The 27447-nt window shown below is 40.0% G+C and overlaps 2 protein-coding genes across 8 annotated transcripts in view; one reads left to right on the top strand and one right to left on the bottom strand.

The window, feature by feature from the left end:
* TMEM59 (transmembrane protein 59) overlaps positions 1 to 17594 on the bottom strand; it is a 28530-nt gene extending 10936 nt beyond the window's left edge. Inside the window, exons 1-8 of one of the 4 annotated variants that reach the window (XM_005665404.3) lie at positions 17230 to 17538; positions 13403 to 13435; positions 12029 to 12134; positions 10442 to 10536; positions 7089 to 7241; positions 5301 to 5382; positions 4350 to 4431; positions 622 to 730 (exon numbers count right to left, since the gene is read on the bottom strand). In XM_005665404.3, the coding sequence (XP_005665461.1) occupies positions 622 to 730; positions 4350 to 4431; positions 5301 to 5382; positions 7089 to 7241; positions 10442 to 10536; positions 12029 to 12134; positions 13403 to 13435; positions 17230 to 17418 (849 nt within the window). In that variant the 5' untranslated portion in view covers positions 17419 to 17538. Of the gene's footprint in view, positions 1 to 621; positions 731 to 4349; positions 4435 to 5300; positions 5383 to 7088; positions 7242 to 10441; positions 10537 to 12028; positions 12135 to 13402; positions 13436 to 17229 lie in introns of all 4 variants that reach the window. The other 3 variants (XM_005665403.3, XM_005665405.3, NM_001044558.1) reach the window with 3 other exon arrangements.
* Positions 17698 to 27447, top strand: part of TCEANC2 (transcription elongation factor A N-terminal and central domain containing 2) — a 42994-nt gene continuing 33244 nt past the window's right edge. The window contains exons 1-2 of one of the 4 annotated variants that reach the window (XM_005665408.3): positions 17698 to 17954; positions 18605 to 18747. In XM_005665408.3, the coding sequence (XP_005665465.1) occupies positions 18646 to 18747 (102 nt within the window). In that variant the 5' untranslated portion in view covers positions 17698 to 17954; positions 18605 to 18645. The other 3 variants (XM_013999365.2, XM_003356456.4, XM_013999364.2) reach the window with 3 other exon arrangements.

Below are 27447 nucleotides of genomic sequence, written 5' to 3'. Positions count from 1 at the left end.
AAGTTAAATTTAAAATTGTAAGTGGTTCTACAAGTCTTCTTTCTCTTTTTTTGCTTTTTAGGGCCACACCCACAGCATATGGAAGTTCCCAGGCTAGGGGTCAAATTGGAGCTATGGCTGTAGGCCTACGCCACAACCACAGGAACATGGGATCCAAGCCATGTCTGCGACCTACACCATAGCTCACACCAAATGCCGGAACCCTGACCCACTCAGTGAGGCCAAGGATCGAACCCACATCGGTATTAGTTGGATTCATTTCTGCTGTGCTACAGCAGAAACTCCCGAAGTCTTCTTTCTTATATATCACCTTAGAAACTGATGTCAGTATATTTTTTTTCAGTCTCAAAGATCTAGGGAGAAGAGAGACACTGTACTTAAACCAGCCCACATACATTGGTCCCTACAGTAGTTAGCACCAGAGAAAAGTGGGAAGTGATTCTTGTGCTGAAAATCTGTAATTCTCATGTGTGTCAACCCCTGTGTGTGTGGTTAAAACCACCAGATCTTCTCTCATTCTATTAGTAGAAAGGCTTTCTTTTTCTAAAGAAATAAGGCATTAAAAAAAGTAAATCATATGGCTCAGTCTTCAAATGGCCTAAGGGTTAGAATTAAATTTACCTCAGAGGGAACATACTGCTCCACAGCTGTAGCAACAGTTGCACAACAAATCCAGAGCAATACCATCACGGAGAGGACAAGAGTCATAGTTAAAATCCACCCAGAGTTACTGAAAAAAAAAAAAAAATCAGTAACTAGCTATGTTAAAATTTCATAATATAAAAAATAGAAGATTCTTAACAAATAAAGGCAACCAAACTTATGTACTTAGTTTAATAATATAAACTTCATGGGTACTACCGTTAAAACTATTTTATTTATTATTATTATTTTTTTGGCTTTTATTTTTAGAGCTGTACCCGTGGCATATGGAGGTTCCCAGGCTAGGGGCTGAATTGGAGCTGTAGCTGCCAGCCTACACCACAACTCACGGCTACACCGGATCCATAACCCACTGAGCAAGGCCAGGGATCAAACCCACAACCTCATGGTTCCTAGTCAGATTTGTTTCTGCTGCGCCACAACAGGAACTTCCCATTAAAACTATTTTATTATTATTATTATAATTATTATTATTATTATTATTTTTTTTTGTCGTTTTGCTTTTCTAGGGCTTCTCCCTTGGCATGTGGAGGTTCCCAGGCTAGGGGTGTAATCGGAGCTGTAGCGGCCGGCCTACGCCAGAGCCACAGCAATGTTGAATCCGAGCCGCGTCTGTGACCTACACCACAGCTCACAGCAACGCCGGATCCTTAACCCACTGAGTGAGGCCAGGGATCGAACCGCAACCTCATGGTTCCTAGTCGGATTCGTTAACCACTGAGCCATGACGGGAACTCCCGTTAAAACTATTTAAAAAAAAAAACATAGAAGAAAATAGTATAATAGCTATTATATTTGGGTGGCATAATATCCTTTCTTCCATTTCTCAAGTTTCTATAACATGGCTATATTACTCTTATAAATTAAAAAGTCAGATATACTGGCTTTCTGCTAAATATACAAAATTAAAGCAAATTACTATTAAAGGTATTTTTCTTTCTTTTCTTTTTTTTTCACCATGCCTGCGGCATGCAAAAGTTCTGAGGTCAGGGATTGAACCCACACCACAGCTGTGACCCGAGCCACAGCAGTGACAAGGCCGGATCCTTAAACTGCAGGGCCACTGGGGAATTCCTGTGAAGGGTATTTTTAAATTACTAAGTGAGATAAGACAAATCAAAGTGTTCTATAAACTGTACTCTGCTATACAAATGTCACATATTAATGTTTTGCAAGGTATTAAGATAACACGTGCTTTAAGAAAGCCCAATATCCCAAAAAGTTAACATATGATTATGAAATGGCTACTTGTTTTATACAGGATTCACAACAGGCTTCTAGAAGTTAGCTTCTCTAGCACACCTCAAATATTTAAGCTGCCACCATTTACTTGCATTTTGGCTTATAAGAGTGCATCTATTATGAGGCATTCTGAATCCATTACAGCATATCTTAAAAAGATATAGTTATATTTTTCTTAAGATTAAAATATCTTAGGATAGGGGTTTCCTGGTGGCAGAATGGGTTAAGATCCAGTGTTGTCACCGCTGTGGCTTGGGTTGCTACTGTGGCATGGGTTGGATCCCTGGCCTGGAGTGCTAAAAATAATAGGCCATATTTGTGGCTATAGGGGTGGCTAAAAAATGAATAAATAAATAAATGCTATAGAGGTAGCTGAAGAATGAATAAATAAATAGGCCATATTTGTTTTAAAAATAAAATATCTTAGGGTAAAAGGCCAATTGCAAGAATCAGCAATTGGAATTTTCTTCCATAATTGACCTACTGTTTGCCAAAGTACAGATTAAGATTCAAAGAGCAAGTCAAGCTGTTTAAAATGTTAGGTTTAAAAGAATAACATAAAACATAGTGACAAAATGTTAAAGAACAATAAGGCACTAATAAGGGAGTTCCTGTCATGGCTCGGTAGAATCAAATCTGACTAGTATCCATGAGGATGCGGGTTTGATCCCTGGCCTCACTCAGTGGGTTAAGGATCTGGTGTTGCCGTGAGCTGTAGCATAGGTCGCAGACACAGCCTGGATCTGGCGCTGCTGTGGCTGTGGCATAGGGTGGCAGCTGAAACTGAATTGACCCCTAGCCTGGGAACTTCCATATGCCATGAGATGGCCCTAAAAAGCAAAAAAAAAAAAAAAAAAAAAAAAAAGAAAACCCCAAAACCAAAAAAGGCACCAATAAGATGGCCAGGTAGTTCAGTACTGAGAGTAAACTGTAAACAAAAAATTAAAAAATAATAAAAACAGGTTGAAGAAAAAGAGAATAAACTGTAACTTAAGATTAGGTACTTACTTAGGTTTCATAAAAATATTGAACTGCAACAAAAATCCTAAATACTAAGAGAGAGAAAAATTGCCCCCCCCCTTTGTCTTTTTAGGGCTGCACCCGTGGCATATGGAGGTTCCCAGGTTCAGCCCTAAAAAGACCAAAAAAAAAAGGAAAGGAAAATGTAAAGTTAAATTCTCATTTTCTTACCCAGTCTTTAAAAGAGGCTTTGTTCAGTAAAAGCTATTAATTTTTGGGTTCTAATATAACCCTGATACCTGATAGAACCTGTTAAGAAACTATTTTTACTATAAGAAATTACAGGAAGCATGCAGTTTGGACTACTGAAGTATTACACCTGAGACACTAGAGTATATACCACACTTTGTTCCCCTCTCAAGTGCTTATTCTGGTATCTAACACAGAGCAGATAATTATCACTAAGTGCTCCGGCCTTCTGTCTCTCTTTTTGGCAGGGGGAGGGCTCAAATCAGAACTCCCTGGAGGAGTAGAAGCATGTATATTTTGATAAAACCGTCCTCACCCTCAGAAGGCTTGATATTCCCTTCCAGGAGGGCATAAGATACCCATTACCCACGTCCCACCATTGCCCTTGCCACCCTTAAGAATTCTTGGCATAGAGATGACACTCTGTATAAAACATGAAGCCCTCCTTAATCCACAGCCCTATCTACCGCCCCTAGCCATTCAGATACATGGGTGTCCCTTGGTATCCCCAGGGCATTGGTTCCGGGACTGCTGCCCACTCCCAGACCAAACTCCGAGGGCAATTGCCTCGGTAAGGTGGTGGAGCATTTGCATATCACCTCTGCACATGTCCCTGTACACTATATTTTTTTGCCATGCTTGCAGCATGAGGAAGCTCCCAGGCCAGGGACTGAACTCACACCACAGCAGCGACCCAAGCCACAGTAGTGACAATGACAGATTCCTAACCTGCTAAACCACCACGTTACCGCCACCACATTATTCCTTTCTAGTACACTTTAAATCATTGCTAGATTACTTATAATACCTAAAAAAATGTAAATTCTATGTAAATACAGTTGATCTTTGAAAAACATGCGTTTGAACTGTATGGATCCACTTACATGTGAATTTTTTTTCAATAAATGTAAAATCAGCCCTCCAACTAAATTAATTAAAGGTTAACTGCAATGTCTGGAAAAGCACATATCTTAACATAAATCGAGGGATCCTAACAAGAACAAGAATGCTTTTGTACCATGAAAACCACCACCCGCTTGGGTTTTATCAAAGTAGTATGAGTATTACATTTTAAACAAACTAAAATATCCAAAAAGACAACTTTGGTAGGGAAAAAGTAAAAAATGTTTTCCACTTTCAAGTAGCTAATATAACTGTAAAATAATAAGGACTGCATCTCTCTCATATAGGCCAGATTTCATCTCCTATATATGTAAGTGAAGATGAATACATACAGAGAGAGGCATCTTAAAAAGCCATCGTTTTCTCCATCTTCAAGATAGTTCCTGTGTGCTTGTGAACTTCTCATTTGCAAATCTGCTGAAATAACAAGGTACAAGTTTATGATATTCTGTATTCCAAAAGCTGAGCTCAAATGACTGCTTCTAGATACATCCTGCACAAATATCCTGCTGTTTTATAAGTGTACTTTATTTTAAAATGAATGCAAGCTCCTCTGGCACATTAAAAACCAATGGATATTATACAACATTATGAATTTCTGATTTTATTTTCAAGTTCTTACTGATATTGATGCTTTTTGTTTAACTACATTTAAGTGTAATAACAGAATTTGGTTTTTTCAAGTCTAAAGTTAAAGATAGCCTTGGGTTCTGTGCTGCCATTATCCACCCACCAAAATAATTAGAAAGTTAGTGAAATTGGTATCCACAATAGGTATAAGTTATACATTTTAAGAGGTAAGCACAGCTTTAGCTTGATGTTTTACATTCTTTTAAGTTAAAACTTAGTTCTAGGACAGAAATAAAAGTAGAATGAAAACACATTTTCAGAGTAGTTTCACTGTTTGGTTAATTTATTAGGAAATACCAACATATCTCATTAGTTTATACTCAAAACATCCTTCAAAGAACACTGAATATTTTTAGAATAGTGGTTCTCAAACTGTGGTTCCCAACTAGCAGCAACAAAATCGGGGAACTTGTTAAAAATGCGAATTCTTAGGTCCTATTACAGATCTGGTAAACTGGAGACTTTGGAGGTGGGGCTCAGAAATCTGTTTTAACAAGCTCTCTAGAGCCCAATACACATTAAAGTTTGAGAAACCACAGTTTTAGAAATTATTTGTTCGCCTTCCATTAGTATAAAAACAATCATACATCCAATTCTACCATCACTAGATTTTGACTGCTAATGTTTTTAACCCTAAGCTACTTAAAACTTACAGGACATTTTGCTCAGTGACGATTCTTTCAAATTTGTAGGTTCCTGCTCCAACTGTGGTGCATACTGGATTTCTGGCTTGGACTAAAATGATAATGAAAGCAATTAAGTCATTTGTACTTCTTCTTCAGCTTTTCTCAGTAGCATGTTCTATAACATATCATCTCTACAAACATTCAAACTGAGAAAAAGGAACAGTACTAATAAAAAAAACATATTAACTGCAATATATTTTAATTGCATTTGCTAAACATTAGATCCAATCCCTTGCAATGAAACAGATTTCTAGCATCAGCAAGAATTTAGTCAGCTTAATTTCCTGACAACATAAAAAAAGAAAAAAGAAAAAAAGGGGGGGAATTATAACATAGTACATTATATATCATACCCTACAAAAATGAGTTCCAATTCTAGTCGATCAGGAAATTTTAGCAGACTGCCAAAATTTCTGGTTAAATATATATTATCTCTATTTCATCTCATCTGAAGCATTCCATTCTTCCTTAAGTTATGAGCAGTTCATAAACCATAGCTCAATACTCCATACTTTATATCTTCTATGCAGCACTGATTCTCTGGAGTAGGGCTTTCTCCATCCAAGTCACACGTAACACAGAGAAATAGAGCTAATCTCAAACCTAATCAGGAATCAAAGAATGCTCCACCATCAGAGTCAACTCAAGCTTTAACTAAGTAGCTTTCAGACAAAGAACTATTCATGAATTTATTTATTAAATTTTTTGGCTGCACTTGTGTCATGTAGAAGTTCCTGTGCCAGGGATCAAACCTGAGCCACAACAGTGATGCAAGCCACAGCAGTGACAATGCTGTATCCTTTAACTACTAGGCCACCAGGGACCTCTTTGTTTATGAATTTAAAGAGAGAAAATTCCTTCTATGTTTTACTTATTACCAAATTAAGTACAGGGGACCCAAGACTCAGGATGATGCTAAAAATCACATACTAGTCACAGTAAGCTCCTCAATTGGCAATGCTAATTAAAAGGCTTACTTTAATCATTACCTGAGAGAACGTGACACAATATCATTTGCTGGCTGGTAAATCTGAGGAATTTTAACAACCGTACTGAAAGGAAGACAGGACAGTACGGTGGTACATGAGCCTTGTTTGAAGCCCAATTCTGTTATTTACTGGCAGGGTGACCTTAAACAAGTTAAGCTCGCAGTTTTCTCATCAATAAGACAGTGATAATACCACCTCGTGAAGTTGTTTGAAGGTTTAAGATAATATATGTAAATGCCTGGTAATATGAACCTTCAAAAATAGCAGCTACTTTTATCCTATCACATGGTGATCAATGAGGTAGGAGAAAAATTACCTCTCTGGAAGGCAATAGGTTTCTTCAACAAGCTCTAAGAGTTATGAGGAAAAGCACTATTAACAACTCAAAATTATGTCACATTGCTTTTCTCTAATATCCATGTGATATAAATACATAGCACTATTTATATTCAACCTTTATTAACTTGTCTTCTTATACCTAGTAGTCTCATTTTGTCAATTTAATCACTCTAAAATTTAGAAGACTCAAAAGGTCTTGTTAGATAAGGAACAATAGGCTTTAAATAAATTTCCAATGAGTGGAAGAAAGGGTAAGTCACATTGGGTTCTAATGCCCAATGTTTTACTGTAGGCTAAAAAGTAATTATTATTTGATGACACATATTTGTAAGGGAATAAGCACTCGGCTCTATGCTAAGACATTCATTTAAGACACCTACTTTACTGTTTTTGGTATTTAAATGAATCTATGAAGCACAGTCATCACCTGGAAGATAACTATTTTCCCATCATCAGCTTGAAGATAAAAAGTCCATGAAGAGGTTATAAAGCTCTGTGCCGAGTCCATCACGTCACTCCAGAATGACCTCACCAGAGTTAAAGGGAAGAGTAGATGCATTTTTGGCATCAGGGACATGAGCTTAAAAAAAAAAAAAATTCAGTAAGAAATGCATTAATTTTTATATATGTACATTCAAGAGAACATAAATCCTTATTGAGAGGGTATAAATCATTAAGTGATTCTACCACAATCATTAGCATTAAACTCTTCATTATTTATGTAAGTTAACTATCGAGAAGCTTCAAATCCCAGGATCCTTTAATTTGCCACCAAACACACTTATAAGCTACCTGTCACATCTATCAAAATTTGAATTAAGTCCAAAAATGTGGAGAATCTTAAGACTTGAATAAATAAGGATCAGCAAGGCCTCAAGAGGTAGAAGGGGAAGGGACAAATCATGCTATTCTCATCTTTAATGCTTTCACGTAAAATAAATCATTCTATAATGAACACCAATGGAAAAAGGAAAGGAAAAAAATTCTATCAAAAGAATATATGCATAAAATGCAAGACATCTGACAACAGGGCAGAGTGAGGAAAGTATTTATGGGCTAACTATACACAGTAAGCTACTGATGAGATTTTTACATTAATTAGTATCACCTCCTCTCCAATTCTGACTTCTTGACTTACTCAGCAGAGTGGGCCCCTCTACAGTGTAAGTGTGGAATACCATTTGCTGAACTCTAGGGATAGCTTTTGTTCTGCTTTTTTTTTTTCTTTCATTTTTAAAAGTCTTATTGAAGTGTAGTTGATTTTTAATACTATGATAATTTCTGCTGGTTCTGCTATATTTCAAAAGAGAGGCAGTATGGGATATTAAGACAGAAGATTTTAGCATCAGAAGATCTGTACTCATGATCCAAGTTTCCCACTTAATAGCCAGTGAAATCTTTCATTGATTAGTTTGCTGTATAAGCATTCACTGAGATTATAAATTTTAAGAGATTAGGAACCATGTGTTTTATTTATCATATACCTGTGTTTAATCTATATAGGAAAGAGATGAAACAAAATACAGGGTGATACCTGTGTATGAAGAGAGGCACCTAACCCAACCGGGTTGAGAGCTGGTTAAGAAGGCTACATAAAGGAAATGACACCTGTCTTGAGTCAAAAGGATTCACTGGGCAGATGATACATAAAAGGAAGAGAGGTGTGAAATAATGTGTCCTTTTATAAATATTAAGAACTGTTCTGTATGTAAACAATTAAAAGGAATTAAGAATGAGTCTTAAAAATTAGAAAATATGTTTAACGTTACTCAAAAAAGAGAAATGCAAATTATAACTGTAATGAAAGTAGTACACTGCTAAGGACTGGGGGGAGGAGGAAAATGGAGTGACTGCTAATGGGTACTGAATTCTTCCTTGGATGATGAAAATGTTCTGGAATTAGACAGTGATAATAGTTTAAAAGTTTGTGAATATACTAAAAACTACTGCACTGAATACTTTAGAAGGGTGAATTTTATTATATGAATTATATTTCAATTTTAAAAACCGATACTAATTCCATGGAGGACAATTTTGCTCTATTTCTCAAAATTAAAAGTGCATATACTTAACTCATCAATTCTATTCTTGTGATCTTATTTGATATACATGTGAAAAATAAGCAACATTATTTATAAATTAAAAAATTAAGAAACAGGGAGTTCCTGTCGTGGCGCAGTGGTTAACGAATCCGACTAGGAACCATGAGGTTGCGGGTTCGGTCCCTGCCCTTGCTCAGTGGGTTAACAATCCGGCGTTGCCGTGAGCTGTGGTGTAGGTCGCAGACGCGGCTCAGATCCCACGTTGCTGTGGCTCTGGCATAGGCCGGTGGCTACAGCTCCGATTCAACCCCTAGCCTGGGAACATCCATATGCCGCAGGAGCGGCCCAAGAAATAGCAACAACAATAACAACAACAATAACAACAACAACAACAACAAAAGACAAAAAAAAAAAAATTAAGAAACAATCTACATGTCCATAAATGAGAGTGCTTATACAGATACGTCCATACATGAAATATTATGTATGTAGTAAAAATAAATAAGCATTCTTCATTTATACTTATATACATGTATCCTTGTATATGTATAGAATACCTCTACATTGGTAACCCTGGCTACATTAATGGAGGAAAACTGAGTGGCTAAGAGATACAGGAGTAGAAGACTTTTCACTCTATCGCCAATCCTTGAAAAATGCAATATACACAGATTACTGTTGGCCCTCCACAGCCGTGATTCCACAACTAAGAATTCACAAACTGCAGATCATGTAGTGCAGGAGTACTATTTATTTAAAAAAAAATTCAAGTGTAAATGGAGGTGCAGTTCAAACCCATGTTTTTCAAGGGTCAGCTGTATGTACATTTTTTTACCTTTTGGCTGTATTTTCTATGTCGAAATTAATAAAATTAAAAAAACTTGTCCCAGAGTGGAAATGAACCCAATTAGTATCCATGAGGATGGGGGTTCTATCCCTGGCCCCACTCACTGGGTTGAGGATCCACTCAGTTGGTTAAGGATCTGGCGTTGCTGTGAGCTGCAGTTTAGGTCACAGACGTGGCTCGGATCTGGTGTGGCTGTGGCTGTGGCGCTCCAATTTGACCCCTTGCCCGGGAACTTCCATATCTGCACCTGTGGCCCTAAAATAAATAAACAAATAAATAAACTAAAAAAAACTTTTCCCAGTATGTTTGGATAGGCTGTAAAGAGTGGGGAATTATAAGAGATGACATAAAAGAGGTAATCAGGAGCCAGGCTGTGATAAGCGGTTTGGACTTAAACCTGTATGTGTAATGAGGAGCTACTGAAGAATATAAGATAGCAAAATGACATGAGAATTCTACTTGGAAAATAAATATCTGGACACAGACTAAAGGACTGACCAGGTGGGGCTGAAGTAGAAAAGTGGAAAAATAGACTGGAAGTTAATTTAGTAATACAGATGAGAAATAATGATTTATTTGGCAATGGCAGATGGGATGAAAAAAGGAAATCTCAATTTCTCTGAGCCTCAGTTTTCTCATATGGAAAGTGGGGATAATATTAACATTGGATAGAGGGTAAAAAACAAAATGAGATTATAGCTGTGAACATATCTCTTAACAATAAAGCATTATACAAAATAATTAATCAACTTTTTAATTTGCAAACATAATTTGTTTGCTGAAGATTAATTATGAAATATAACACTAAAATAGGAACAGCTAGGTAATAAACATTTCAATACAAGTAGTGCAATCTAAGCGGGCATTTCTGAGAGGCAGTATGTTTCGTACTTGCTCTTGTCTCAGCTCAGCGAATGGCAGCTGATTCTGGCAACCAAGATGGCAGGCATATTGCTCATCAGATTGGGAATATGCTTCTGTACATGCTGTAAGAGAAAAACAGTCAATTTAAAAGAAAAAAAGAGAAATAAAGAAAAGGAAGAGAAAAGAAGGAGTCTTACAATTTATAAAGAAATTTCTTACAGTTAAAAAATATTTCACCAACATGAATTTCCACATTTAGTAACAGCAGTGACTGTATTAATTTAATAAAACCTCATATCTTCTACCTCTCACAAGTCAAATGTTTCACGTAAGTCTATTAATTACACAAGCTCTGGCTATATGAAGACATTCATTTGAGCTCTCGTAGCTAAGGTATGCAGAGTGGAAAAAACACTGGATTGACATCCTGAAATTCTGGCTCCATCATCTGTTGGTGTATATGTGACCCAAGAGGAGCTGTTTGACCTCTATATGTCTAAAATTAGAATACCACCACCCACTTCAGGGGGTTGAGCAAAATAATATAGTTCAGTCATTTACACAGCTATATGATATTACTGTTAAGAACTGGAACACTCAGTTGAGAAGGGTATTCATATGGCAAGGAAAAATAAAACAATCCGTCTAATATTCTAAATTCTGAGAAAACTGAACTTAGAAAAATGTTCTACAGCAGGATTCTAAAGTTGGAATAAGTCTCTACCATATATACACTCTTCATTTAGTTCACAAGAGCCATATCTTTCTTGTGATATAACACCTTACCACTATAACAATTTTTCCTTTCTACCCAGTCATGCATTTGTAATATACTTCTCAAAGGTGCTAGACAATAAACTGATAAGCATTATACACATAATGAGATGGCCATTTAGGAGGCCGAGTCATAAAAAATAGGTTATGATATCACAGAGGCTAGATGTGAGTAGCAGTCTAGTGGCTGGGAGAAAGGTACCTCCAGCTACACTGAATAAACAGTGTAACGTAGTGAATGGAGGCAATTCCATTACAGTTCTTAAAAAAAGCTAAATATCAATTTTGTCCTGATTACAGGTTTCTTTTTATTAAACACACTGCTTTTGGTAAAAGGTAAGAATAGAGGTTTAAGAGACGACAAAGAAAAAAAAAAGATGACAAAGATTCTAGTTACTTCTTTTATTGGCATGACCCACAAAGAATATACTATTAAATACTGAGTCAAAGGCCTGATTCAGTAAGAAAAACTTGGAGCTAAGTCAACCAGCCTATAATTGAAAGGCTTAGGAAAATCATAGTAACCACTGAAAAGGTAGTGATGAATTTTGAGAAGGGTAATCGCTATTGCATTTGTCTAAACCAAATGCCTGGTTAAACAAAGGTGCCCTATCCACAGTACAAAATAAACACTGTCTCAACAAATAGATGGAATTTAAAGCATACGAAATTTCTAGCAGCAGCTACTAAAACTTAACTTCATAATAATTAAAATATGCTGAATGACTAGTTTAAACAGTACTCTTCTCATTTTCTGAGGAAAATAGATGAAAAGCATAACACAAGTTACAGAAAAGACCGATGTTACACACTGCTGATGTTATTGGCATAGCATCTTACCAGATTCACATTCCAGTTTGGTCCGATTTAAGTCAATTCCATCATCCACAAACTGACAAATGGAAAACAGCCTGCAACCTCTCTGACAGGCGTACAACTCCTCCTCCTAGGGAGTCCAAGAACAGGGAGGATTACCAAAAAAATAGTATTTTTCCCTCAGGGGGGAAAATGGTCAAAAAGAAAGCAAAGTTAATAGGGTTTATTATAAATTGTCCCATAAGTTTTGTAACTGAAAAAAAAAAAGCAATAGGAGTCAGGTAATACCTAAGACCTCTGCCATATAAAGAAGTTTTAGTTTCTAATTTTAAAAGTGATATCCAAGAAAGAAATCTAAGGGGTAAAAACATCACCCTTTTCCCATATTTCATGGTAATATTTTGGGGGGAAAGTTAAAAATAACCGTGTCATAATCAGAACTTTAATAGAGGTAGAAATAAGTAAGTAAGTACCTTAGGACCAGTGGTGTACTTCCGCCACATAAATATTTATACAAATCATCTGGCTCATCAGAAGTATCATGACTGGCTTCACATGGCAAATAGTGCCGTAATGATCTCCACAAAGTGCGTTATACATCTACACACATACTTAAATGAAAGGATTTTTTTGGGGGGATTCTTTTTAGGGCTGCATCTGTGGCATATGGAAGTTTCCAGGCTAGGGGTCGATTCGGAGCTGTAACTGACAGCCTACAGCAACGCAGGATTCTAGTCACGTCTCTGACCTACACCACCAACTCACGGCAACACCAGATTCTTAACCCATGGGGCAAAACCAAGGATCAAACCCGCAACCTCACGGTTCCAGTCAGATTCGTTTCTGCTGCGCCACAACGGGAACCCCACTAGTTGGGTTCTTAACCCGCTGAGCCAAGCGGGAACTCCCTAAAGGATTTTTTTAAACTTCATTTACTTAAACTAAAAACACAAACAAGGGCAACTTGTGACATCTGGGAAAGGCCAATGGAATCAACCAGATCTAGACTAAAACCTTTCAGATCAGTGACCCTGCACAAGTTACTTTACCTATCTAAATCTGTTATCTCATCATAAAAGGAAATAATACCTATAAATTATCTCCAAACCCCTCGATAATGCTTGAAGAGAGCTACTCCTAGTATAGCTCCTGGGACACTGAAGGTGCTCAATAAATAGTAGTAGTGTTAATCATAACAATACACTTTAAAAATAGAAAACAACAGTTATAGGCATCATTGCACATGTGTGAGAGCTCAGGACAGGAAAGAGTCTTTGTTGCCGGAAAATCTGAACTGCTTGATAAGACTAATGACAACCATTTCAACAGGTTTTTCTTTGATGAGATGTATAGTATGTGAAACAAACCAGTACAGATGGGGGAGCCCCCTCAACTTACTGTGTGATCCACTGTGTACAAACTGGCAGGCACCTGATAAGGAGGGAAACAGCACGTGCATATACCAGTTAGCAACCAAAGGAATACAAAGGTATGCATTTCTTTCCAGCAGGATTAGTAAAATTTATGCAGCAGCAACAATCCACTAAGGAGAGATGGCTGTTGTATTAAACAAGCTTTATTATACAACTTTGAAGGTAGCACATTTTTGGACCTCAGTTCTAGCTGCATTTATTGCTGTGGTTAATTGAAAAAGTTTTAACAATTAAAATAAATTTCATACCTGACAAGTTTTTGCAGGCTTTAGAAAACTGGAAGAATTCTCCTAACGTCTTTAAAGCACCACAGATTATCTTATATAGCACAGAGGAAGCACAAGCTCATTAGTATGAGCTATACTGCATGCCATTTCATTTTCAGATAACTTTCCTTTTTTTAAATCAATCCAATAAGCCCTCTAGTACAATTTTCAGAAGAGAGTGTAACATGGTGAACGAGCCTATGCTCAAGAATCAGCCCTAGTGAGAAGCTCAGCCTCACCACTTATTCTGTACTTTGGGCAAGGGACTTAATCTCTCTTAGTCTGTTTCCTCAGCTGTTAAACAGCTATACTTTTTTGTAAAAGTGGCAATACTTTTACATCAATCTTGAATCGAGGATTATATTTTATGTTATTATTTTATTTATATATGATTTTATTTTCACATCATTAATATTATGCTGTACTATCTAATAAGTAGACATAGCTATTAAGAATCTTTTTTTTTTTTTGCTTTTTAGCGCTATACCTGCAGCATATGGAAGTTTCCAGGCTAGGGGTTGAATCGGAGCTACAGCTGCCAGCCTGTGCCACAGCCACTGCAATGCCACATCTGAGCCACATCTGCAACCTACACCACAGCTCACAGCAATGCTGGATCCTTAACCAACTGAGTAAGGCCAGGGATCGAACCTGCATCCTTATGGATACTAGTAGGATTCGATTCCACTGAGCCATAACGGGAACTCCCAAGAATCATATCCTTACGTCAATTATACCCCAATAAAACTAAAAAAAAAAAAAAAAAAAAAAAAAAAAAAAGATCAGATCCTTATTGAATACGTGTTTCATGTTCTAGATAATACTATTAATCCAAGCAAATATTTCATGTCCTATGTTTCCAGAGTGACTGGCAAGCTTATATAAAATATACCTCTACTATCTTAGAGCACAAGGAAATGATGCTCCCCACCAAACCGATACCAGCTAAATAATTAGAAGGAAACTTAATGAACCTCCCTTAAAGAATGAACGCTAATATCTATAGATCTGACATGCATTTTCTTATCCTGAGGTAAGTCGAGCTAACTATTCTCCTCCCTCTTACTCAGCACTACTAATACACTACACATACCATACTGGTTTTATGACATTTGACAAAGGAAATAACCATTTGTTGCCATGTGTTAGGTACTGTGCTAAGAGTGCCATGTATATTATCTTTAATCCTCACACTTGCTCTTCAAAGTGTGAGGGCTTTTGTTTTGTTTTGTTTTGTTTTACAGTTGGCAAAATGAAGTCATGAGCCATTAAGTGACTAGCAAGGACACACAGATAGTAAAAGCTGTGCTAGGAATGGAAGCCAGGTTTGTATGGTTCCAAGCCCACACTCTGTTAAAAAATGACCAGAGTGGCTCTAACTATCTTTGTTAATAACATGACTTAGGTCTTCCGTATTTGGACCCAGACAAACTGCGCAATTGCACTTTTGAAGAAAGTTAAAGGGTTAAATATTTTAATTTTCATATATCTACTTATAAAAAGGTAATACAGTATCCTGTTTTCTCGCAACAAATAATTAATTCTGAAAAAGTGGTTAAAATGAGATTTCTATTTGCCAGTTACAAATAGCAGACCAAGAGAGGCTATGTGGGCTTGTAATTTCATCTAATTTCTTACAATACCGCTGTTTTCTTCAAGTGCAAACCACAATAATTTGAAGGAGAACCAACAGAAATCAGTAAAATAAATAAATTAAATATTTTTAACACTACAACTTTATTAATAGAAGGCAGCACATTGTAGCCAGCTTTAGGCCTAAATTCCTACTACTCCAGTACTTTTAGGCTCTGTGACCTTGGGCAATTCACTTAACCTTTCAGAGCCTTGATTTCCTCAACTGTAAAACTCAACTTCACAGGATGAGAATTAGGGATAATGAAAGTAAATCTCCCATCATTCCTGGCTAACAGAGAACAGACAGTTAATACATTTTAAGTCCAGGACATACAGGGAGTCAGATGATTTAGAGTTTCTGGGGAGAACAGCTTTCCTGAATAAGTAAAAAAACAACTTATTGATATCACATCAATTTTTACAAAGTACTGGATGCTATAAAAGTACTTAACAGTTCCAGAAATGAACTGTTAATTATTTTCCTAGCACGTGTATTCAAATTACCACAAATCTGCTAGGAATATCTCAAAAAAGGAAAAAAAAAAATCAACCCAAACATCCAATAGCTAGAAAGATACACCTCATACAATCCTCTTAATTATGAGAGGTTTAAAGAAGAGAAGAAAATGATGTTTTCCGGAGCAGTACACACTGAATTAAGCCTGGAAGTCAAAATTGCTCATTTCTCTCTTGACTGCTATATTTGCCTCTGATGGAAAATTTGATAATCCCCTCTCCCACAATTTTTCTTGAAAACTGGTAATCCTAGCAATGTAAAAAAGCAGTAAACAGACATATGGGTAGTGAGAGCATTTACACTTTTCATTTCAAAAGCCTGAAAGTGCATGCAAACATTTTAAACCTGTCCCCCGTAGTCGCTTTGTAGTTTGAGAGAGCAAAGAGGGCTAGCATACAACATAGGGAAGCTGAAGGAAGAACAAGGGCAAAAAGACCAGCAAAAGCTCTTACGAAGAAAGGCCGTGGGGGGAGGGGCATGAAGCCAAATTATATATTCGGAAGGGTGGAGGAAGTCACTAAGGCAATTTAGAATGTTGAGCCAACAGTTTTTTAAGAAGCTGCAAAAACAACTTGAAAAGGGGAATTGAATTAAGGACAGAACCCGTGGGCAAAGGGTGAGGGAGAGGAGGAGATAGGGTCATTCTCTCTATAAGCTGAGATCCCCTGCGAGGGGCACTCTCATTTCGTTCCCACTCCACGAATTCCCTCTGCCTTCTGCTGCACTGCACGTTAAGTTCTCTGAAAGCAGAAACCTAACTGCTTTTTCTCTAAACCACCCCAGCCCCCCCGGGGGGGGGAGGCGTCTTGCACAGTTATTCAACACAGACGGAAGGCCCTTCCAGTGCAGTCTCCCAACTCTTTCTTAATACATTTCATTCTATGGTGGAAATGCCTACTTGTTTGACTCCGGGAACAGAGAGCACGCTCCCAGCCCTAAGACGCGCTCAGGGAACAGGCATTGAGAACAAACCTTTGGTGGACTGCTGTGGCTGCTCCTAGCCCTCTCCTTCCCACCGCTCCCCTCCCCCCCACCATCCCCGACTCCCCTGGAAGGTGAGGAGCTCGCATTAATCCTCCAGATCCTCCTCTCCCTCCGAGCGTACGTCTCCCCTGCCGCCCCGCAAGCCCCCAGAAGAAAGGGGTCCTGTCTTGCTTATTTTTGTGTCCCCGAGCCTATTATAAGGTAGGTGCGGCACAAACTTCCGGTAATCACAGCAGGATCGGATTGCGGGTAGGATTAGGGAAGAAAACAAGAACCACACGGATGAGAGACAGCGGCTGAAGGATGGACTGAAGAGCCAAACTCTCAGAACCGACAGCGGACAGATGAGCGGCCAGGGAGGGTTGTTAGCCCGGTTCGGACGGGCCCTACCTTGGGGTAGGTGTGCAAGGGGTAGGTCAACTGACAGGCCCGGTGACAAGATGCCGTATCACCCAAGACCGAGTCAAACGCTTCAGCGGAAGCAGTCCCTGGGCCTCCGGCCAGGGCCATGGTCAGCAACAGCAGCGGCAGGAGCCCCAGTTGGGCCCGGACCCAGAGGCTCCCTTTCGGCGCCGCCATTTTGTTTGCCTCTGTCACAGCAGCTCAGCTTGTTGCTGTTTTCTTTTCAAGGTTTCCTCCTCCTTCCAGGACCAGCCCCTTCCCCGCCCAACGGGCTGCTGCTTCCGCCTCCGCGGTCTACTCAGCCCCGCCCAGACCCGCCCGAATCTGCTGCCTTCCGCCGCACCTCTAGGTCTATAAACTTCTAGGTTGGCCAGAGGCGGTGCACCCAACTCTCGCGAGTGCTAGAGCGAAGCGCTCCTTCCCTCCGCGGGGCACGCTGGGGCATGTAGTTCTTCGCAAGCGGGAGACGCACGGTGGGTCGAGAAAGTTGGTCTAGGAGAACTACAGCCGTCTTAGAAACGCCCGAACTCGCCCCTTCGCGGTGCACTCTGGGGAGTGTGATTTGGTTTAGCCGCTCCCTCCCGCGTTCCGCCTTGGAGCTCCGCTGGCGGGTGCAGGCTTTTCCGAAAAAAAGGAAAAAACAAAACAAAACAAAACAAAAAACCACGGCGGTGGGAGGAAGCGTCGGCTTAGCTCTCACCCCCACAGTCCAGGTTTGGGCCCTCAGAGGGTGGGTTCTGGAGGGGTCCGGCTGCTTGCAGGGCTGCTTTTCCTGGTGGGTCTCACAGGACATCGTTGTTAAGCTTCCCCTCTGGGCTCCTGCGTGCTGAGAGCAGAGGAAGATGGTGTTTCCCTTTCCTCTAGGGTCCCGAGCACGACAGTCTTGTTTAGGGTCCTTTGACCACCCAGCAGGTCCTGGAGATGACTGGTTTTTGTGAGGACCGGCTGGTTACTAGGGAAACTCTTTGGATTGTGACTTTGGTGGGGTGGTTATTAAGAGAGCTTCATTGAACCCAGGGGAACTCTAACCTGCCACAACCCAACCTAAGATGGAATAGGCTTTTCAAGTCACCAGGCTCCAACCCTGGTCCATTGTTGGAAGGCCCCGTGCAGCGTGCACTTCTGAAAGCTGGACATCTCCTAATTCAGGAAGTAAGACCGGTCGTTGTATACGGATTCAGTTTTTAGGAAGATGTTTCTTTTACATCTTCTTAAAAGAGGAAATCTTCCTGTAAATTCCAGTCAAGGGTCCTCTTAATTCAGGAATGCTTTCAGAGTTATAGAACCCAATTGGGTCACTTTAGGGAACTCACATCACAGAAGTTTTGATGAGGTTTTAGAATCTGCCCTCTTTCTTGAGCAGTACACGGTGCAAGCACGTGAAGGTAGTTGGAGTTCCTAGCAATGGATAAATTTGTCATTCGAACGCCCAGAATCCAGAGTAGTCCTCAGAAGAAAGATCCTGGAGGAAAGATTTACAAGCAGGCCACCATTGAATCTCTGAAGGTGAGAGGGGCTCTGGGAGTGGAGAAAATGTGCCAAGGACTATAATAGCAAGAAGGTCTGGAGGAATTCTACTATGGAAGATCTATGAATTATTTTTGCTATACGTCCCCCCAAATTGTTCCTGACCACTCCTAATTTGTTTCCCTCATAGTCTGTTTATCAATTCCTGCACTCCCTTACGCCTTTCTAATTACTTTGGCTTTGTGGTGTGTTTTTCCAGCTCGTAAGATAAGCCCCCAAAGTTACTCTTTTTTTTGCAGAATTTTCTTGTCTGTTAAATGGAATATTCATGTACCAGGTATGAGTCTGTGTAACCCTGTGCAAACTCAGTAAGACTGAGTGATAGTACAGTTCCCTCGTATCTTGTTGGACAGAGCAGTGTCACATGGCCTTCACAACTATAGTTCAGACTAGAAAAGAGACTGTTTAAATGGACTCTTTGCAACCTCAAACTGATTTCTGTTAGCAAGGAGGAAGTAAGGTATAAATACAGGATAGACAACCAAGAAGGAATCAATGACTCTAAAGTACCCAATTAATGGTCATTATTACTTCATTAAAAACAAAAAACTGGACTTCCCTGCTGGCCTACCTATTAAGGACTCAGTGTAGTCACTGCTGTGGCTGGGGTTTGATTCCTGGCCTGGGAATTTCCACATGCCGCAGGTGCAGCCAAAAACAAACAAAAACCCCTCACCAAACCAAAAAGTTCTTTTTTAAAAATCAAAGTTTAGTTGATGTGCAGTGCTGGGCCAATTTCTTTGTATGGCAGTGACCCAGACATACATATATATACATTCTTTTTCGCATGTTATCTTCTATCATGCTCTGTCACCAAAGGTTGGATATAGTTCCCTGTGCTATACAATAGGACCTCATTGCTTATCCATTCTAAATGTAGTAGTTTGCATCTACTAACCCAGTGGGCCAATTTCTTTGTATGGCAGTGACCCAGACATACATATATATACATTCTTTTTCGCATGTTATCTTCTATCATGCTCTGTCACCAAAGGTTGGATATAGTTCCCTGTACTATACAATAGGACCTCATTGCTTATCCATTCTAAATGTAATAGTTTGCATCTACTAACCCAAATTCCCAGTTCATCATCCCACTACCTCCCCCTTCTCTTGGCAACCACAGGTCTGTTCTCCATGTCTGTGAGTCTGTTTCTGTTTTGTAGATAGGTTCATTTGTGCCATATTTTGGATTCCACATATAAGTGGTATCATATGGTATTTGTCTCTTTCTGACTTACTTAGTATGAGAATTTCTTGTTGCATCCATGTTACTGCAGTGGCATTATTTTGTTCCTTTTTATGGCTGAGTAGTATTCCATTGTGTATACATACATCCTAATCCATTCATCTGTCGATGGACACTTAGGTTGTTTCCAGGTCTTGGCTTTTGTGAATAGTGCTGCTATGAACGTGCAGGTGCAAATATCTTTTTGAATTGTGGTTTTGTGTATCTCCTGATAGATGCCCAGGAGTGGAATTGCTGGATTATATGGTAGTTCTGTATTAGTTTTCTGAGGAACCTCCATACTGTTTTCCATAGTGGTTGTACTAATGTACATTCCCATCAACAGTGTAGGAGGGTTCCCTTTTCTCCACACCCTCTCCAGCATTTTTTATTTGTAGATGTATTAATGATAGCCATTCTGACTGGTGTGAGGTGGTACCTTATTGCAATTTTGATTTGCATTTCTCTAATAATTAGTGATGTTGAGTATTTTCAAAAACTGCTTGTAATTAGTTCCCTTGGTCTTTTGAACCTCTCCTACATTACTGAATTTTTCTTTTCGGTTCCCTTTTTTTGGTTCCTCTTTTCTCCACTAGACTCTGCTCCCCAGATTTTTGTTACATTTACTTTTTTTTTTTCTTTTATGGGGCCGCACCTGGGGCATATGGAGGTTCCCAGGCTAAGGGTCAAATAGGAGCTACAGCTGCCAGCCTACACGACAGCCATAGCAACGTGGGATCCGAGCCGAGTCTGTGACCACAGCTCATGGCAACGCCAGATGCTCAAACCCACAACCTCATGGTTACTAGTCGGATTCATTTCTGCTGTGCCACAACAGGAACTCCTACATTTACATTTATATATTTGGCCAGGGCAATCGTATTTATCTTAAGGCTTGTTATGCTGATGACGCCAGACTTGCACCTCTAGCCTACGTCTCTGAAGGTGAGAGTGGAATCCGGGGCTAGAGAAAATGTGCAAAGGACTGTGATCATAAGGTGGCCCTCTGAGCGCTTGACTTGTATACTCAGTTGGACTGCTCTTCTGGATGTGCCACAGGCTTACCAGACCCAGATTAGAAAGCAGAGAAGGGAAGTACAAATAGAAGCCCTGGGTTTTAGGCCTTACTATCCAGCTAGGTGATCTTAGCAGTTCATTTCCTTCTCTGGGATCTCACTCTGTCCTCATCTAGAACATGTGGGGGTTGAAGTTTATCAGTGTTTCTTCAAAGGAACACTGTGGTCATTTGAGGCAAGAGAATTCTTCATCATTTGGAACTGTCCTGTGAGTTGTACAGAATTAAATATCCTTAGTCCTCAGATACTCAATGCCAATAGCACCTCTTATTGTGATGAGCAAAAATGCCCTCACCTATTTATTTGTTTTTTATTTTATTTTTTTTGTCTTTTTAGGGCTGCACCTGCAGCATGTGGAGGTTCCCAGGCTAGCGGTCTAATCAGAGCTGTAGCCGCAAGCCTATGCCAGAGCCACAGCAACTTGGGGATCCGAGCCGCGTCTGCAGCCTACACCACAGCTCACGGCAACGCCGGATCCCTAACCCACTGAGCGAGGCCAGGGATCGAACCCGAAACCTCATGGTTCCTAGTCGGATTCGTTAACCACTGAGCCACGACGGGAACTCCAGTAAGTGTTTCTTTACATGTCTGGGTCCCACTACACGCCAAGCTTCTGGCAAGACTATGTCTTAACAATTTTGTGGCCCCAGTAGCTGGTATGGGGCTTGACATATAGGAGGCCATGGTACATTTTTCTGAATGACCAAATGAACTGGAACTCTCAAAGCTTTGGCATGGCTTAGGAGCCCCTTTCTGTTCTGTCCCCGTGAGCTGTCTTGCTTCATCTCTTGTAGCGCCCTATCCACAGGAATGCATTCCAGCCACACCCCATTTTTTGCTGTTCTCTATATAAGCTATCCTCTTACGCCTGCAGGGCTTTGATTTGATGCTAGTCCCCATACCTTCATTTTTTACAAGGTCCGTTCCTACTCGTTTGTCAGCCCACTCAAGTGAATCTTAGATTAGAAGTTTCTTGAGTAAAGGGACCTTGGACATTTTATTTACCTCTCTACCCTTGGATCTATCACAGTGCTTGGCACATATTAAGTGGTCAATAAATAATTTGTTAAGTAAGTGAATGTTGAACTGCTTTCTGAGTCCTTTTTGGGGAATTAATCTTCCCTCTTAGCACTTGGTTCAAATATCTGTCATAGCAGTTACCCTACTATAATTATCTGGTTACCTGTAGCTTCCCCTGTCTGTTATGAACTATTAGGACCAGGACTGCAGTCTCTTACTGTGTTCGGATTTTGCTCCAAGGCCTAACACAGGGCTTGCTACATTGTATGTAAAAATTTGTTGACTGAAGAGTAATCGTTATTATTTGAAGATGCCCTTGCTGTTCCATATTGTAAACTATTCTACAAATGTTATGGTGAAATAACTTTATGCTCAGCACTGTGCTAGGTATTCTAGGGAGCATAAGAAAGATCCAAGTATGAGCCCTCCTGGAACTCCCTATTAGGGAATCGTAACATAAGAAATTAATAAATAGTGGTACAAAATTTTATGTGCTCCATTGCAAAATTGTTGTTTAGACAGTTAAGGTTAAGAGTTAAGAGAGGTGAGGAGTTTCCATCGTGGTGCAGCGGAAACAAATCCAACTAGGAGCCATGAGGTTGCTGGTTTGATCCCTGGTCTTGCTCAGTGGGTTAAGCATCCGGCGTTGCCAATCTGGCGTTGTTATGGCTGCGGTATAGGCCAGCAGCTGCAGCTCTGATTGGATCCCTAGGCTGGGAACTCCATGTACTGTAGGTGCTTCCCTAAAAAGCAAAAAAAAAAAAAAAAATTTTAAAAGAGTTATGAGAGGTGAGAGCTCAGCATCTGTTTGAATGTCAGAGCTCCGTAAAGGGATGGAAAGATGATTTGGCTAGGTAGAGGGAAGTAGTGACATCCAGCCATTCGATAAGTGGTACTTGCTGTTCTCTTTCCTTTGTGCAGGCACCCACACTTACTTTCCTGTGTGCCCAATGACAGATTAAAAACAAGTTGAGTTACATGTGAATTCTGGAGAGTGAGCTAGGTCCACTTTCTGCCTAGTGACTGTTCCTACACACCAGCCACATTTTAATGCCAAGCATCTGCTGAATGTTCAAGCCTCAATTTCCTCGTCAGGAACATTAGAAATAACAGTATCAAACCTGTAAGGCTGTTATGAGGGCTAAATAAAAAATGTATGTTGGAGTTCCCGTCGTGGCGCAGTGGTTAACGAATCCGACTAGGAACCATGAAGTTGCGCGTTCGGTCCCTGCCCTTGCTCAGTGGGTTAACGATCCGGCATTGCCGTGAGCTGTGGTGTAGGTTGCAGACGCGGCTTGGATCCCGCGTTGCTGTGGCTCTGGCGTAGGCCGGTGGCAATGGCTCTGATTCAACCCCTAGCCTGGGAACCTCCATATGCCGCGGGAGCGGCCCAAGAAATAGCAACAGCAACAACAACAACAAAAAAGACAAAAAGACAAAAAAAAAAAAAAAATGTATGTTGAACAGGCTAGCCGTTGTGCCTGGCACATAATAAACACGACTAAATCGTTCCCTCTTTTCACATATGGAAAAAGAGAGGCTTGTGTAGTGAAACTGGAGCTAAGGATGGTGATGGTGATGATGATAATAATAAAAATGATTACTACTTATATTTCTTGAGCCCAATTCTATCAGCTAGGTATTGTGCTAAGTGCTTTGCATATATTAACTTTAAATTCTAATGACTGTGAAATGGATGCTTTTATCATTTATATTTTACGGATGATGAATCTAAGGCACAGAGAGATTAGTAGCTTGTCCAGAGTCATGAAGCTGTCAGTGGCAGAGCTGGGATTTGAACTAGACAGTCTGGTTCCACAGTCTACAAGTAGAGGTTTCTGAATGTCAGCAGAGGAGGTATAAAATCTTGGAATATTAGCATCATTGTACTTCTGTTATCAACACATTACAAGTAATTTTGCCATAGCCTTATCACATCCAATAAAAGTGATACTCATATAGTGTACATTTGAATAGTAAAGGTTAATTTGGTTAATCTCTTCTTATTCCCTAAGGGAAAGTGATTTCTTCTGTTGGTTGCAATAGGATATTGTTTTAAATGGAAAGATTCTGGAAGGCGCTAATAATTTTAGGTTCCTCACTTAAGAATGCTGCATAGGAGTTCCCGTTGTGGTGTAGTGGTTAACGAATCCGACTAGGAACCATGAGGTTGCGGGTTCGGTCCCTGCCCTTTCTCAGTGGGTTGACAATCCGGCGTTGCCGTGAGCTGTGGTGTAGGTTGCAGACGCGGCTCGGATCCTGCGTTGCTGTGGCTCTGGTGTAGGCTGGTGGCAATGGCTCCGATTCGACCCCTAGCCTGGGAACCTCCATATGCTGCAGGGGCGGCCCAAGAAATAGCAAAAAAAGACAAAGAAAAAAAAAGAAAGAATGCTGCATAAATCTTTCCTCCCTTTGTAGGATTGACTAGCCAGTGTGTTATCCTCTCCCCCACCCGTGGAATGGTTGCCTTGTTATTGCTTATGAACAAATCATTTTCCCTAATTGGTTTTATCAAACCTAATTTTTTTTTTTTTTTTTTTGTCTTTTTGCTATTTTTTTGGGCCGCTCCCGCGGCATATGGAGGTTCCCAGGCTAGGGGTCGAATCAGAGCTGTAGCCACTGGCCTACGCCAGAGCCACAGCAACGCCGGATCCGAGCCGCGTCTGCAACCTACACCACAGCTCACGGCAACGCCGGATCGTTAACCCACTGAGCAAGGGCAGGGACCGAACCCGCAACCTCATGGTTCCTAGTCGGATTCGTTAACCACTGTGCCACGACGGGAACTCCCAAACCTGATGTTTTAACAGTCTTTTTTTGTCTTTTTTTTTTTTTTTTTTTTTTTTTTTTTTGGCTGCATGCATGTCACATAGAGCTTCCCAGGCCAGGGATCAAACCCAAGCTGCTGCAGTGACAACGCCAGATCATTAACCCACTGGACCACAAGGGAACTCCTAAACCTGATGTTTCGGCCATCCACAACTGTAAGGCCAGATAATATTTTGGAAAGCACTTTTTCTTTCTGGCAATAACCGTTTCATTACTCATTGAAGCTTCCCATTGATATTTTGTGTCCACTTCCCTTTTTCCTCTAAAAAATTCAGATAAGAACTTAAAATATCCGTTTGGAAGCCCATATTTGGGCAAAAACAAGGAAACATTCTTCGTATGTACATGGAATTCCTCTGCTCTGGAACTGACGTCTCTATTTTTCTAATCTTGCCCAAACATTTCAGATCTGAAGACTGTACTATACTTAGTCCTCAAAGGTATGAATAGCTTTGTTCTGTTATGCCTCCTGTGCCCTGGGGATAGAGAGACAAGTAAGAAATTGTTCCGGCCCCCAAGTTGCTCACAGTCTAGTGGAGAAGAGAGCCTTGTGGATGACTATTTGCAGAAAGCACAGGTGCGGTAATTGACTGCAAAGGGACTCAAGGGAGTTTCATCAAATGTGATTGGAGAGAGGCAGGAAAGGCTACATACAGGAGGTGATGCTGGAAGAGCCTTTAAAAATAAATAGGTGTTTATCACGTGGTTGAAGCAAAGAAAGCATCCCAGGCAGAAGGTGTCAATTCCTGTGATTCTTTTAGGCAGCTTCAAATAATTTCGTGTATGTTGAGTTGATGGTGAGGCCGAAAAGGATTTCAGGAGCCAAGTCATGTAAGGCTTTTTATACCATGCTAAAGAGCTTGGGCTTCTATAGTACCTTATGCTGGAATGATCTGATGTGGAACCCCTACCTTCACTCTAACCAGATAGAAGCGCTGGTGAAAAAGTTTCGAGTACACAGCTGAGCATGAAAAGAAGAAAGAAAAACCCTCAAGTACCAGGAAGAGAGGGGAAATCCAAACCCAGAGCTCTAAGTGGGAGCTGAAGATACAGGCCTGCCTTGGAGATACTGCAGGTCTGACCTCAGACCACTGCAGTAAAGCTAATTTCTGGTTTCCCAGTGCATGTAAAAGTTTATGTTTACACTGTGCTGTAGTCTTTTAAGTGTGCAGTAGCATTATGTCTGAAAAAGTGTACATACCTTAATTTTAGAATATTGCTAAAAAATGCCAACCGTCATTTGAGCCTTCAGCGAGTTGTCGTCTTTTTGCTAATGGAGGGTCTTACCTGGATGTTGATGGCTGCTGACTGATCGTAGTGGTGGTTGCTGAATTTCGGGGTGGTTTCTTAAAATAACACAGTGAAGTTTGCCACATCGATTGATTCTTCCTCTCATGAATGGTTTCTCTGTAGCGTGCAATGCTGTTTAATAGCATTTTACTCACAATAGAACTTCTTAAATGAAGGGAAGCCCACCAAACCCTGCTGCTGCTTTATCAACTAAGTTTATGTCATATCCTTTGTTGGCCTTTCAGCAGTCTTCTTAGCATCTTCAGGAGTGGATTTCATCTCAAGAAATCTCTTTCTTAGCTCATCCATAAGAATTAACTCCTTTCCATTAAAGTTTTTCTTGAGATTGCAGCAATTCAGTCGCATCCTCAGGCTCCACTTCTAATTCTAGTTCTCTTGCACTTTCCATCACAATTGCAGTTAATTACTCTGCTAAAGTCTTGAATTCTTTAAAGTCATCTGTGAGAATTGTAATCAAATTCTTCCAAACTCTTGTTAATGTTGATATTTTGACTTCTTCCCATGAATCATGAATATTCTTACTTGCATCTAGAATGTTGAGTTCTTTCCTGAAGCTTTTCAATTTACTTTGTCATCAGAGGAGTCACTGTCTATGGCAGCTATAGCCTTATGAAATGTACTTTTAATGTATTTCTAGATATATGCATATCTAGGAGTATATTCTAGGACCTGAAAGTCAAAATTACTGCTTGATCTTCTGGCGGCAGGAAGGATGCTGTGTTAGCAGGCAGGGAAAACATTAATCTCATACATCTAGAGCTCTTTAGTGACCAGGTGTATTGTCCTTGAGCAGTGATATTTGGAAAGGAATCTTTATTTCTGAGTGATAGTTTTCAACAGTGAGCTTAAAATGTTCAGTAAATTGTATTGTAAACAGATGTGCTGTCCTCCAGGCTTTGTTGTTCCATTTGTAGAGCCCTGGCAGAGTAGCTTTCATGAAATTATTAAGGACCCTAGGATTTTCAAAGTTATGAATGAGGATTGGCTTCAACAAAATCACCAATTGCTTTAGCCCCTAGTAAAAGAGTCTGCCAGTTCCTTACCGCTTTGACTTCTCCTCTCTAGCTATGCAAACCCGAGAAGGCATCTTCTTCCAAAATGATATTTCATCTACATTGAAAATCTGTCGTTTAGTATAGCTACCTTCATTAATTATCTTAGCTAAATCTTCTGCATAACTTGCTAGAGCTTCCACCTCAGCACCTGCTGCTTTAC

This window comes from Sus scrofa, chromosome 6, assembly GCF_000003025.6.
Source record: "Sus scrofa isolate TJ Tabasco breed Duroc chromosome 6, Sscrofa11.1, whole genome shotgun sequence".
Classification (NCBI taxonomy): Eukaryota; Metazoa; Chordata; class Mammalia; order Artiodactyla; family Suidae; genus Sus; species Sus scrofa.
Note: the sequence above shows the minus strand (reverse complement) of the source record. Positions and strands in the feature narration are given on the sequence as shown.